This window comes from Sminthopsis crassicaudata, chromosome 4, assembly GCF_048593235.1.
Source record: "Sminthopsis crassicaudata isolate SCR6 chromosome 4, ASM4859323v1, whole genome shotgun sequence".
Lineage (NCBI taxonomy): Eukaryota > Metazoa > Chordata > Mammalia > Dasyuromorphia > Dasyuridae > Sminthopsis > Sminthopsis crassicaudata.
The window spans coordinates 199,012,765-199,024,915 of NC_133620.1; the positions used below are offsets into that span (position 1 = coordinate 199,012,765).

Sequence of the window (12,151 nt, forward strand, 5' to 3'; positions counted from 1 at the left end):
GCCCACTGAGACTGGAACTTAGCATATTCATTGTCTTTTCCTGTGTTTTATCAAATATTATTTAATATCTACAAATATCCTCAGGATATAACTTTTTAGGGCAAGTTCATGCTTTGCCAAGAAATGAGACATGATTTATGGTGGCAACTGTTATCCAAAGGGTGGGGGGAATGTTTTGTTGATGTTGATCTTTTTTTTTTTCTGTAGGGGATTTCAAGTTATTGCAGGAATGGTTCTGCATAATAGAGGGATAGAACATGCACCATTTGGCACATTTATGACAACAGGGCTCTGGTTTTCTTAACTCTACAGTTACATATTGGCAAAATTTCAAATTCTTGGGACAGATGTTTAAGTAAATTTAAAGAAGACAGTGAAACACTTTTAAAACACTAGATAGTGAAGGGTCACAATATGAAAAAGATCATACATAATACTTCCTTCACTTGCAAGTATCAAGTTAACTTGAAAGCCAGAAGAATAAAATAGAGAGTCTTGTAGTCAGTTAGAGAAGCTGAATTTAAATTCTAATTCTACAATGTATTGCTAAGTGGCACAGTGGATAGCATTCCTGGGATCAGGAAGACTCCTCTTTCTGTGTTCAAATCTGACCTCAGATGTTTACTAGTTATGTGATTCTAGCTAGACAAGTCAGTTAACCTTGTTTGTCTCAGTTTCCTCAATTCTAAAATAAGCTGGAGTGGAAAAAATAAGAGTGGAAATGGGTTCATTAAGAGTCAGATATGATTAGGAAAAAAAAAAAAGATTGAACAACAACAAAGGAATCCTCAGACTAGTTAGTTTCCTTTTCTGGGGCTGTTTTCTCAGTTGTGAAGTGAGGGGATTGGATTCCATGACTGTGAAGGTTCCTTTCAGACTTAAACATAGAATCCTATTGATTCCAAGGTAGAAGAGGATAGCACAAGTTCCTTTTTGGACACAGAAAAGGAGAAAATAGCAAGCTTGAAATTAGATTTTTCTTTGGAAGTTAAATAATAATAGATCACATGATTTCCAAAGGAATAATGGAGTTTTAAGTGGTCTTTTCCCCCAAAAGGGGACCTTTAAAGGCAGACAGTAGTAAGTCAACAAGCATTTATTAAGTGCCTATTATGTGCCAAGTATTGAGGATACAAAGAAAGGCAAAAAAAAAAAAAAAAGTTTTTGCTCTCAAAGACCTCACAGTCTAAAGGGGAAGACAATAAGCAAATAATTATGTAAAAACTAGATACAGACAGAATAAATTGAAGATAATAGATAGACAAAAGACACTAGAATTGAGATGGAATCAAGAAAGGCTTCTTGTAGAATATGGGATTTTACCTAGGACACAAAGATGTCAGAGAAACAAGGAGGTGGAGATGAGAAGGCAGAATATGCCAGGCATGAGGAACTGCCAGTGAAAATGCTTAGAATCTGGAGCTGGAATGTCTTGTGTGAAGAGAAGTGGAGGCTGAGCCACTAGATCACAGAGTTTGAGGGTGGAGGTGAGGAACTAAGCTAGTATAGTATTATATAATAATAATAATAATTATTATTATATATACATACACATATATATGTAATGTATATATATATATGCCATCTAAAAAAAGTTTAGTCAAAGAAATATTATGAGAAAAATAGTGGCATGTGCATGAGAGGGAAAGGTGGTGAAGGACTTTGAATATCAAATAGAAGATTTTATATTTTTATGTGGAGGTGATAAGGAGCCACTGAAGTTTATTGAAAGGCCTTGTGTGTGAGACATGGTCATATCTACATTTTTGGAAGATTAATTTAAAACATCTGAGAGGAGAATGGTAGGGAGCTTAAGCCAAGAGACCAATCAGCAGGTGATACAGTGTTTTCTTGCACTAAGATGGTAGCACTGTCAAAGAGAGAATATAAAGGATGTTGAGAAGGTAAAATTTGCAAGTTCTGGCAAGAGATTGGATATAGGAGGTGTGAGAATTAGGAGGGTTTTGATCCTGGAAGACTGGGAGAATGGTGGTATCCTTAAAAATAATAAAGAAATTCAGAAGGGAAAAGGGTTTGGGGGAAAAGATAAGTTCAGTTTTGGACATATTGAAATTGAGTTGTCATTGGGACACCTAGTTTGAGATACCTAATAGGCAATTGAAATGCAAGTCTGAAAGTTAGGAAAGAGGTTGGAGCTGGATAAATAGGAATCACCAGCAGAGATGATTTAAACCATGGAAGCTAGTTTCAATAGCTAGCATAGAACAAACTAGCATAGAAGAGGACAAAAAATCTAGATATTTACATACAGGTTTGAAATTAAAAAAAAATTAAATTCATAATCCCAAGGACATAATTCCCTTTAATTCCTTTTCAGATGCCCACATTCCCTTTACTCCCAATGGAATGTTTATGAACACCTATATATATGTGATGTGTGTGTGTGTATGAATGACCTAATCCTAAACAAAGCTGAGATGTACTTGTATAGTGTCATTTCTAGAGGTCAAAGGCTACCCTCTATGTCCACACCCCCTAAGGTCCTCTATCCACTATGGTTTTCTCCCATCTGCTTGTTGATATTTGAAATTCCTTTAACAGAACACATCTTCCATTCTAAAATTAGAAATGACCTAAAATGGGGAGAATAAAAAAGTTGACTGCCATTCACTAAATGACTGATGACAACAAAGACTTTGAGAATTAGAAGGGGGTTTAGAAATTATTGAATGTAAATAACTTCACAATCAAAGTTCTTTCACTGGAATCAGATTTTGATAGAAGGGAAAAGCCCTGATTATAAGGATGAAAGGTCAGGTTTAGGGACAACACTTTATTTTCAAAGTCTGTCTACTGCATAACCCAAAGTCAAATATAGAGGTAAAAGTTCCACATATTTAAAAATAGTTATAGTACTACTTTTTTGTGTCAGAAAAAAATGGAAATAAAGTGGATGCCCACTGGATTAAGCATAGTAGTCTATGAATGTAATAGATTATATAAGAAAGTCTTTGAAGAATTCAGAAAAACTTGGGAAGATCTTCAGGTATGAGGACAACTTACACTATGGCAATACAAATAATATGAAGGAACAGTACTGAAAGTAAGGTTCTGAGAGCTGCTCAATTCAGAAACTAATCCTAAGTTTTTTGGCTAAAGGTGAAAAGGTGGTAAGACATATATCCCTTATTATATGTAATCAGACATGGCAAATGTGTTTTGCTTCTTGGTTGTGGTAAGACAAGAGTTCTATAATGTTGGGAATAGAGGACTGGGAAATGACATTAAAAAAAATAAAACTAAGTTAGTCCAAGGGCAGCCCTCTCTGTGTATATATGCAAGAGCACTGAGACAGCTAAAGACATGACAGCAACCAGTAAAGCATGAACATTTATATTTAATTTACATTTTGACAATTGTACATAAATAACAATGTAAACCAGTTTGTAGTAAACATAAGATAGTTTGTTATTCTAGCAAAGTAAAAAGCCGATTAACTTTGGTCAGTTTTTCCTTTGAGAAAAGCAAAACCATTTCTGATTGTTTGCTACATTCACATGTAAGAGACCTAAACAAGGGAGGAACAGGGAAACTATGGACAAGAAAGAGAATTCAAAATTTTTAAAGCTGCAATATAGATCTTTGAAAAACTTTGAACACAGAAGCACTAAAGGCCAAAAACGTTGGGAAGGGAAAAGGGGTTGAGGAAAGAAAAGTGTGTCCAGTGTCCAAGTAGTGATACTTTGGTTTAATTTACATTTAAGTACTGTTTTGTTAACCAATTGCTACGTATACAATTTGTCAGTTTTGCTATTCCTAAAGTTTTATATATATACACACATTGTGTGTGTAATTTGTTCAGCAAATGCTTCATTTACATACTTTCCTGGGTTCTCTTAAACTGGGTTTTCAAGGTGTATGTATTAGCTAATTCCATCATATACTCTTTTACTTTCTATAAAATGGTTTGATTAGAAACCTGTTAAGTACTAAGACTATGAAGAGACGTATACACCAAGTGGTAAATAGGTGTGATAATGGGATTTGTTTTTGACACTGGGTGTGACCACATAACTCAGATGTGGCAAAAATGAAATAAAAGCTCAATTAGGTTGTCCCTGACACTCAACAGATGATTTATTCTACTCATATCCATTAGTCTTTGGAATATTACCATATGTAGGAGTGAGTCTTTTATCCCTTTTGTCAAGATTTTGGGGTCTTCACTTTTGGCCTACATAACCTACAGAAGGAGAACATATACATTTACACATTAAGATTCTTTCAAATGCCCAATACATCATCATCCTAGGTTTGAGGTCATCAGGTGTGATACAAAGTCCTCTGAAAAGATTTGATTTTCATCTTTTATGAAATTAGGTTCTATTACATGGTTTGGCTCACAATGTGACATAAATAGATATATATATAGTGGCATAAATAAACTTTATAAATATACACCATCCTTTGCTACACATTGAATGCCAACATGAGATCTTTGGGCTTAGCAAATTGGAAAAAAAATTACACTCTCATGCGCCTGGAGAAGAGAAAAAAGTAATTTTTGTGATTGTCTTCATCTGTCCCACCACTCCGATGGTCAGTGGCACTGGTGCAGAATGGAAGAAGTGGCAATGTTCTCTCCCTTCCTTAAATTTTGGAACCCCATTAATATGATATTCCCAGGATATGGTCCCAATGCTATTTATGCTGTTATATGTTATGTTGTCTCCTTAATTAGATTTTAAGTTCCTTGAAGATACATTTTTTCCCATTATCTATATGTTCATCAGTGAACCTTGCACACCTTGCACATAGAATGCAATATGTACTTAAATTGACCCAATATTCATGACTCTCTCCCTACTCTTCCACCCTGCTCTCACCATTCCCTTTCTGGCCCCAGACCTTCAGAATGATTTAAAAATTTTAAGGTTAGAGGAAACTTTACCCAAAAAAAAAAAAAAAAAAAAAAAAGTAACAACACATTCTAAGCTATCTGTGTACTTGAGTTTTTTCTGTAAAGTAGCAAAGCATTAGATAAAACAGCATTTCCTGCACTACTGGACACACTCAAATGAGGTAATTGTTGTTGAATAACTTTGCAATGCCCTTTTCATCTTCAATTAAATTAACCACAAAATGTACAAACGCAAATACTGAGGAAAATCTGAATCCTACAGAAAACAAAACAAAATTGATGTGCTGGAACAGGAATGTTCATCATCCACTTCCACCCAGAGCAAACAAGAAAATAACCCGTTTTGGTTTTTTTTTTTGTTTGTTTGTTTGCTTAGTTTCTCAAAATGTGGATTGAGCCTTTCTACCCCAAAACTCCTTTCTGGGAAAGCACCATTTTTGTGCAATTCTGACATCTAGAAATTAAAACATATATCATATGTACAAAACACCCAAATTACAACCAGAAAAAAACACAAAAACCACTTGTGCTTTTAATAGTGGTTTCAAACATGGCATATTTTGTCATCTTCACATTTTAGATTGCTATACCAGGATGGCTAAGTTAAATAAATGGCAGTATGTGATAGATCTTCAGGGTTACTTTGGGGTTTTATATTGCTTTTAGGGGGAAAAAAGCAAAAAAAATGAAAACAAACTAAATTCATCCAACTGACAACCACCACTCTTGGTATAAAAGTCAGGTTGGCACTCTCTTCCTGTCATGTCATCTTTCTGGGTAGAACTGTAGGTAGGGGGAAAAATGTTTGGACTACCTACAGAAAGGCAGGTACAGGATTCCTTTCCATATTGCCACTATCCAATTATTATTGGGTAATTCTGCACATCTACCCCCAAGTTACAACACAATGTTGTTCAAACTAGATGATCTTAAGTATGATTCAACATATCCACCTTTGGCAATACAAAACCTCATTTTCAAAACTTTAGAGTATGTAGGCATATTGACTGAAGTAATGTATTTGTTTTTCCAATCTTCACTTCACCTTAATTTAGACAGATGTGCAGAAATTATCTACAAAGAATGGCCATAAGACAAAAGAAATAAACATTTATACTCAAATTACAATGATTTTTCCAGTCATTGTAAACATTTTCTAATTATTGCTTTTAGAATAAGTTGCATAATAAATTATAAAGTACTATCATTGAAAAATAATTATAGAAAGGAGATTGTCTTAGTAATGGGAAAGGCTACGCAAACATACTTACAAACATATTCAAAACACACAGTCAAATATATATATATATAATGTATGTATATATATAATACGTATACATATAATAGTCTTTTTGTCTTTATGCCCTGAGATTACAATAACTTCAAAGTTCCTTCTTTGAATTGGAAGAAAAGTGTGAGGGAACTCATCTGCAACATCAGGAAAGCTTTGCAGCACTGGAATCAAATGTATAAACAATTTGCTACAGGCATCCTGACTTGCCAAGTCATAAATTAAAATTATTTATATATATGTACATATACATATATAAAATCACTTCTTTCATTTCCTGAAAGTCTTAAGGATCCATTGGTTCAACTGTTTCTTGTTTGACCTTTACAGGTAACAGAGGTAGTGGGTGACTGTGAGGCAACTTCATAAGGGACGGGTCTGATGACTCGTAAAAGTTACATCCTGAGATTAGTCCATTTCCCATGTTCCTTTGCAAAGACATTTTCAGGTTGGCTCCGTCCATCTCTCTTCTGAGCAATGCCAGGATCTCTTTCTCCACCACAGAGGTCATATCAGTACCATCCTCCGTGTCTTCTAGCCTGTCTGCATTGTCACTGATGTCAAACTTTTCTATTTCTTCATTGATTCGGGTTAGGTCCTCCATGGATAGACCAGAAGTAGGATCTAGGGGGCAATAGCCATTTAGGTGAACCTTAAGACTACAGAGGTGGATGTAGCTCTTGTGGCACTGAGTACACTTATGTGGCCTCTCCCGGGTGTGTAGGCGCTTGTGGAGTTTCAGGTGCACAAACTGGGTGAACTTGGCTGGGCACAGTTTACACTGGTATGGTTTCTCTCCAGAGTGAAGTCTCAGGTGAGTCTTAAGATTGCTGGTGCTGCTGAATCGCTTGTGACAAACCTACACCAGGAGGGCAGACGGGACAGGAGAAGGGAAAATCAGAAAATTAAAAGCTGCAAATGGGAGGGGTTAAGCTCAAAGGCAGCCTGCAACAATGAGGGAGGTGAGAAGCAACATGAGGGCTATTAAACAAATAGGGCTGGGTGGGCATAACCCACAGGAGGTGGTGGCTTATTTCCTTGTCCCTCTTCCACCCACTGGACACCAAGTCTGCCTGTTTGCTTGTGAGATCACAGGACACAGTCGTGGCACATAGCAGCAATCAGTGTTGAAGAGGAGCTACATATTCTGGCTTTAAACTACAGACTCCATTTATTGAGTGTGTTAGGAGCTAGGTGGACAGATTTCCAACCAGTTCAAAACTTTTCTCCAGGAGGAGTCTACCCACCTGACATTCATGAGGCTTTTCTCCAGTGTGGACCAGGTAGTGTTTCTGTAGGTGGGCGAGCTGAGTAAAACCCTTATTGCAAGTTTGACATTTGAATGGCCGCTCTCCACTGTGTACTCTGAGGTGGACCTAAGAACAAAGAAAAAACTATAGCTTCACTTTCAAACTAAAATCAAGATCATGTTGTTTCTTTGCAATATTGCTGTTATTTTATCAATTGTCCTGTTGGTTCTGTTCATTTAATTTTGCATCAATTTACCCAGGCCTTTTTGGTCATCTCTGAAAGTGCTCATTTTCTCATTTTGTATGGTACAATAATATTCCACTCCTTCCATGCACTGTACTTTGTTTAGGCATTCCCTGATATTTGTGCATTCCCTTTAGTTTTCAGTTTGTGCAAAGAACAAAAAGAACTGCTACAAATATTTTTGTACAATATGAATCCTTTTCATCTTTTCTTTGATGTCTTTGGCGCCTAGGACTAGTGGTGGTATGGCTGAGTCAGAGGGTATGCACAGTTTAACAACATTTAGGACCACAATGTCTTTGAGTCTGTTGGTTAGAAACATCTAAGATACAAATTTCTCAAGAAAACAAATGTAATGGATTATTCTTACTATTCTTAAAAGCAACATCAGTATTATTGAATCAATAATGATAACAGTAGCTCATATGTACACAATGCTACATAATTTATAAATTCCAATCTTCATAACAATCATAAGATTGTAGGCAATAGTACTATTACTATCCCCATTTTGAAAATTTAAGAACCAAGGCATACAAAGGTGAAATGGACTTGACCCAAGGTTACCCAGGTATATAGAGTAGATGGCAGCCCCAAAGATAAGACACTTCTGGACACATAACTTTTTTTTCACACAGTTGTAAAAACATGACCTTTTATATATTAAAAAAATAGGGACATAAAATCATATATGCACATATGAGTGCCCACATATAAGTCAATAGTTTGATTTTCAATACCTACCTTCAGGTTTGAGAGTTGCCCAAAAGTCTTGGAACAAACATTACACTCGTACTTAATCTTTCCATTCTGTTTCTTCAGTGGATACGGAAGTGTTTTGTAACCAGTCATATTTCTTTTACTTTTAATGAGATTTATGGCTTCTTCACTGCTGTTGGCAGCCAATATTGTTGAGGTAGCTTTAGGTTGTATCATGTGTTCAGATGTGTCCCCAGCAGTTGGGGACCCACTCGTTGGACTACATGGCTTGTCTTTCATGCTAGTGGCTGCGCTGGTGATAGAAAAGGCACTATGGGGTGCAGGTACAAGAACATCTCTGGGGTGCTCTGGTTGCAACAATCTCCGGGATCCTTCGGAGGGCAATGAATTTGGAAGAGTAGCCGAGTTGAACATGGGATGAGGCAAGTTGCCTCCTCCACTGAGTATATTACCATAGACTGGATATAACCTTGGGAAGAGATTGAAGTTATTGATGCCATTTATGTTGTTCACAGTACTCAGGCTATTACAGCTCATACCATATGGAGGTAAAAGTAACTTGGGATAATGAGTATTATAAGAAGGGAAGAAAGCTGGAGGAAGATGACTGGGTGGTATATAGCCAGGGTAAGACCCCAGTCCTTCTGTGCCATAATGTGTATTCAAGTAAGGGTAAGATTCTCGATGTTCTTGAGAAATGGGAGCCAAAGGTGAAACTGTGTCTCCCAAGCTACCATGAGGGCTGGAGCTTTTCAAGCTTTGGTCTGGGCTGCTTATTGCTGAAGGGCTAGGAGTGGTAGATGATGGGATGGGGGAGTGAGTGATGTAAGTAGGTCTCTCCATCCGATAAGTCAGAGAAGCTTTCAACAAGTCTTCTGCATTGGGAACTCGGATTGGGTAGATAACCCGAGGGCATATAGGCCTTTCAGGGCTGCAGTTTTTCCTGAAGTCATCCATGTCCTTTTCTGGAGTGATGGGTGAAATGTTAGGATGGAAGAAGCTCTTTCCTTTTGAATGGCTGGAATCATTTTTCAGAATTTCTTTCACACTATGCTCTCTCTTTGGGATACTCTTGGGACAAAGTTCATTTTTCTCAGTGCTTTGTTGCTTTGGACTGATGTGTGTTTGAGCTGAAATAAAGAAGAATACAGTTACTTGATGTGAGAAAATGGCACACCACTGCCAAACAGTAGAGAACTTCCCTGTTTTGAGATCTCTTGTGTGTGTGTTCTACAGCATGCTTGAGACTATTGAATCAAAGGAGAGAGGAATGACCCATAAACCAAGGATAAATGATCATGATCCTCATTCAGGAGTTTTGGTTATTATCCCCTCTGTAAATGGTTCCAGGCAAATTATCAAAAACTTAACTATAATCTCATTTCTTTCCCCTTCAAAATGGGGAAAGAAAGAATACTTACCTACATAAGAGGGTTATTGTTTGGTTTATTTTGTTTCCATTGGTAAAGAACATAGAACATGAAAAGTGCTATTCAAGCAAAAGATCAAACTTGCCAGAACAGATAGCTTCTATTAAAATGGGGTGGAAAAATACCATGAGGTGTCAGAAGCTAATAAAATAGTCATACTGATGTTCACAGTTCACATAAAGGAAACCAGCATGTACCATGAGTTAGATTGGTCAGATTAAAACTGTTTTGAATGGTATCAGTCATTAATTTTTACCCCCAATTAAAAAAAAATTTTGAATTTTTAATATTAATTTGATTAAACTTAAGTATAAATGCCTATGTGTAGGTAAATAGTAAGCTAAAGGAAAAAATCCAGTCAATGTCCTCCTCAAATCACTTGTTCACAATGCAAAAATTTAGCCAGATTTTACCCAGTAAAATTTGGCTCCCAAAAATGTTGTCCCCTAGAATCATAAGGCGTGACAGATTAACCTTTGCCAAACCACAACATGTGCTCCACCAGCCAGTTCAATTACTTATAGTCCCAAAGAAAACATAAGCAGCTCGAATGAAAGCCTTTTTTTTTTTTTTCCTAAGAGAGAGAGAGTATTCTATACCAGTAAGCATAACATTACTCAGTAAATACACTATTTAAGAACATGAATAACAAGGAAGAACAGTTAGAAAATACAAAACTCCTGCGAAGGACAACATAGACTAAATATAGGTCAAGACAAAGAAAACCAAACTCATGGGGGACTCAGTCCCAACATGTATCAGACCCAAAATACTAGAAAATCTACATCTAGAAACCTCTCATTTGAACGTTGGATACCTGGCAATCCACTGCCAATATTGTACTATCATCCACATAGCAGGTATGATGTGGAAAGAAATAAACTAGAATGTATAAAACAAAGAAAAGAAAATGATCTTTGAGAGCAACAGGGAGATATAGATGTGCTTCAGTCTAATTTTCCAGAGTTTAAAAGTAGAATTTGATGACAACTGATTGGGTATCATTTTTCAAACAATGTTTCGAAAGTATAAGCTTTCAAAAAAAGTAAAGAAACATTTGGGAAAAAAACTTAAAAATTTATCTGAGGAAAAAAGTCAAATGTTATCCATGAAAATCTGGTGGGTCCAGAAATTAATGATATGGAAGACTAGAAACTTTAGTTTCTAAATCAGTACACTACAGGTCACCATGCTTAAGAAAAATTCTCTTCCATCTTAAGAATCCCTCAGAGAATGTTATCTCAGCCAGTTATTATCAGTTGCTTCTTACTGAGCAGGCAGCCCAGAATAAACAGGGAGAAGGACACTTATCAGGAAAGGTGCTGATCAGTGGGGATTGATAGAAAGCCTGTGGAAGGACAAGGGTTTCTGAAGCCACTAGACCAAAATAAATATCATCTTATCAGACCAATATCAGTCCTTCAGTGGGGCCCGGGAGGCAGGAAGTTCAAATTGTCACTTTTGTTTTTTAAAGCTAAAATGGTAGAGGAAGGGAGAGACAGCTAACCTGGAAAACTGATAGGGGAGCCTCCTTACAGCTAGGGAAAGGAATTTAACTAAGATGAAGTGGAATGCTAGGTGGGAAAAGTCTTTAGAGAAGGCTACTTCACTTCCCTCTCTCCCCCATTTAGTAGAGCTCTCCTCAACCCCCATTAACAAAAGTTAGATACAGATATAATAATCTAACATCTTCACTTGAGAGATCAAATTTAATCACAATAATTTTTTTCACTGATTTCAACATGGAGATAACTATATCAAGGTGTCAGATGAAAAAGTCCATAGTACTTCCTAGTTTTCATAGCATTCACTTTCCTTTTATTTCTTTAATTAATACTGAATACTTATCATTACTAATAAATTGAAACAAAACTAGTTTCATGACCATCAAGCAGGTGAAAGAATTATGCTTTATCCATAACCCTTGAAAGAAAATGAGATTCTATAGTGAGTCAATTTCAAACAATAAAAATCCCATGAAAGACATAAATGAAATGTATTCCTTTGTAAAGAATCATCTTCTGCTATTGCTGTTCCATGGAGCACACTAAGGATGCCTACTAATTACAACACTTTTCTCTCTTTAGCAAAAAAAGAAGGAAAAAAAAATGAACCCTCACAAAGAATTTTGATAGTTCAGAAATAATATGTATGACTGGATTAAATTTTTTTTTACTACCTTTGGTTTCCAAACCCCAAAGTTACTAATATTTATCACTATTAGAACTTTAGAAAAGCAGACCTAGAAAAGGTTGCTTCAATTTAAGACAAGAGCTTAATTAGAATGTTCTAAGAGAGTATTTTTTAAAAGGAGAATTAAAAAAAAAAGTTGGT

At 36.2% G+C, this 12,151-nt stretch overlaps 1 protein-coding gene across 5 annotated transcripts in view; it reads right to left on the bottom strand.

The window, feature by feature from the left end:
- Positions 1–3,338: 3,338 nt before the first annotated feature.
- Positions 3,339–12,151, bottom strand: part of PRDM1 (PR/SET domain 1) — an 82,255-nt gene continuing 73,442 nt past the window's right edge. For all 5 annotated transcript variants that reach the window (XM_074310186.1, XM_074310188.1, XM_074310187.1 and 2 more), the window contains 3 exons: positions 8,412–9,517; positions 7,421–7,549; positions 3,339–7,032 (listed from right to left, as the gene is read on the bottom strand). In XM_074310186.1, the coding sequence (XP_074166287.1) occupies positions 6,460–7,032; positions 7,421–7,549; positions 8,412–9,517 (1,808 nt within the window). In that variant the 3' untranslated portion in view covers positions 3,339–6,459. The remainder of the gene's footprint in view (positions 7,033–7,420; positions 7,550–8,411; positions 9,518–12,151) is intronic.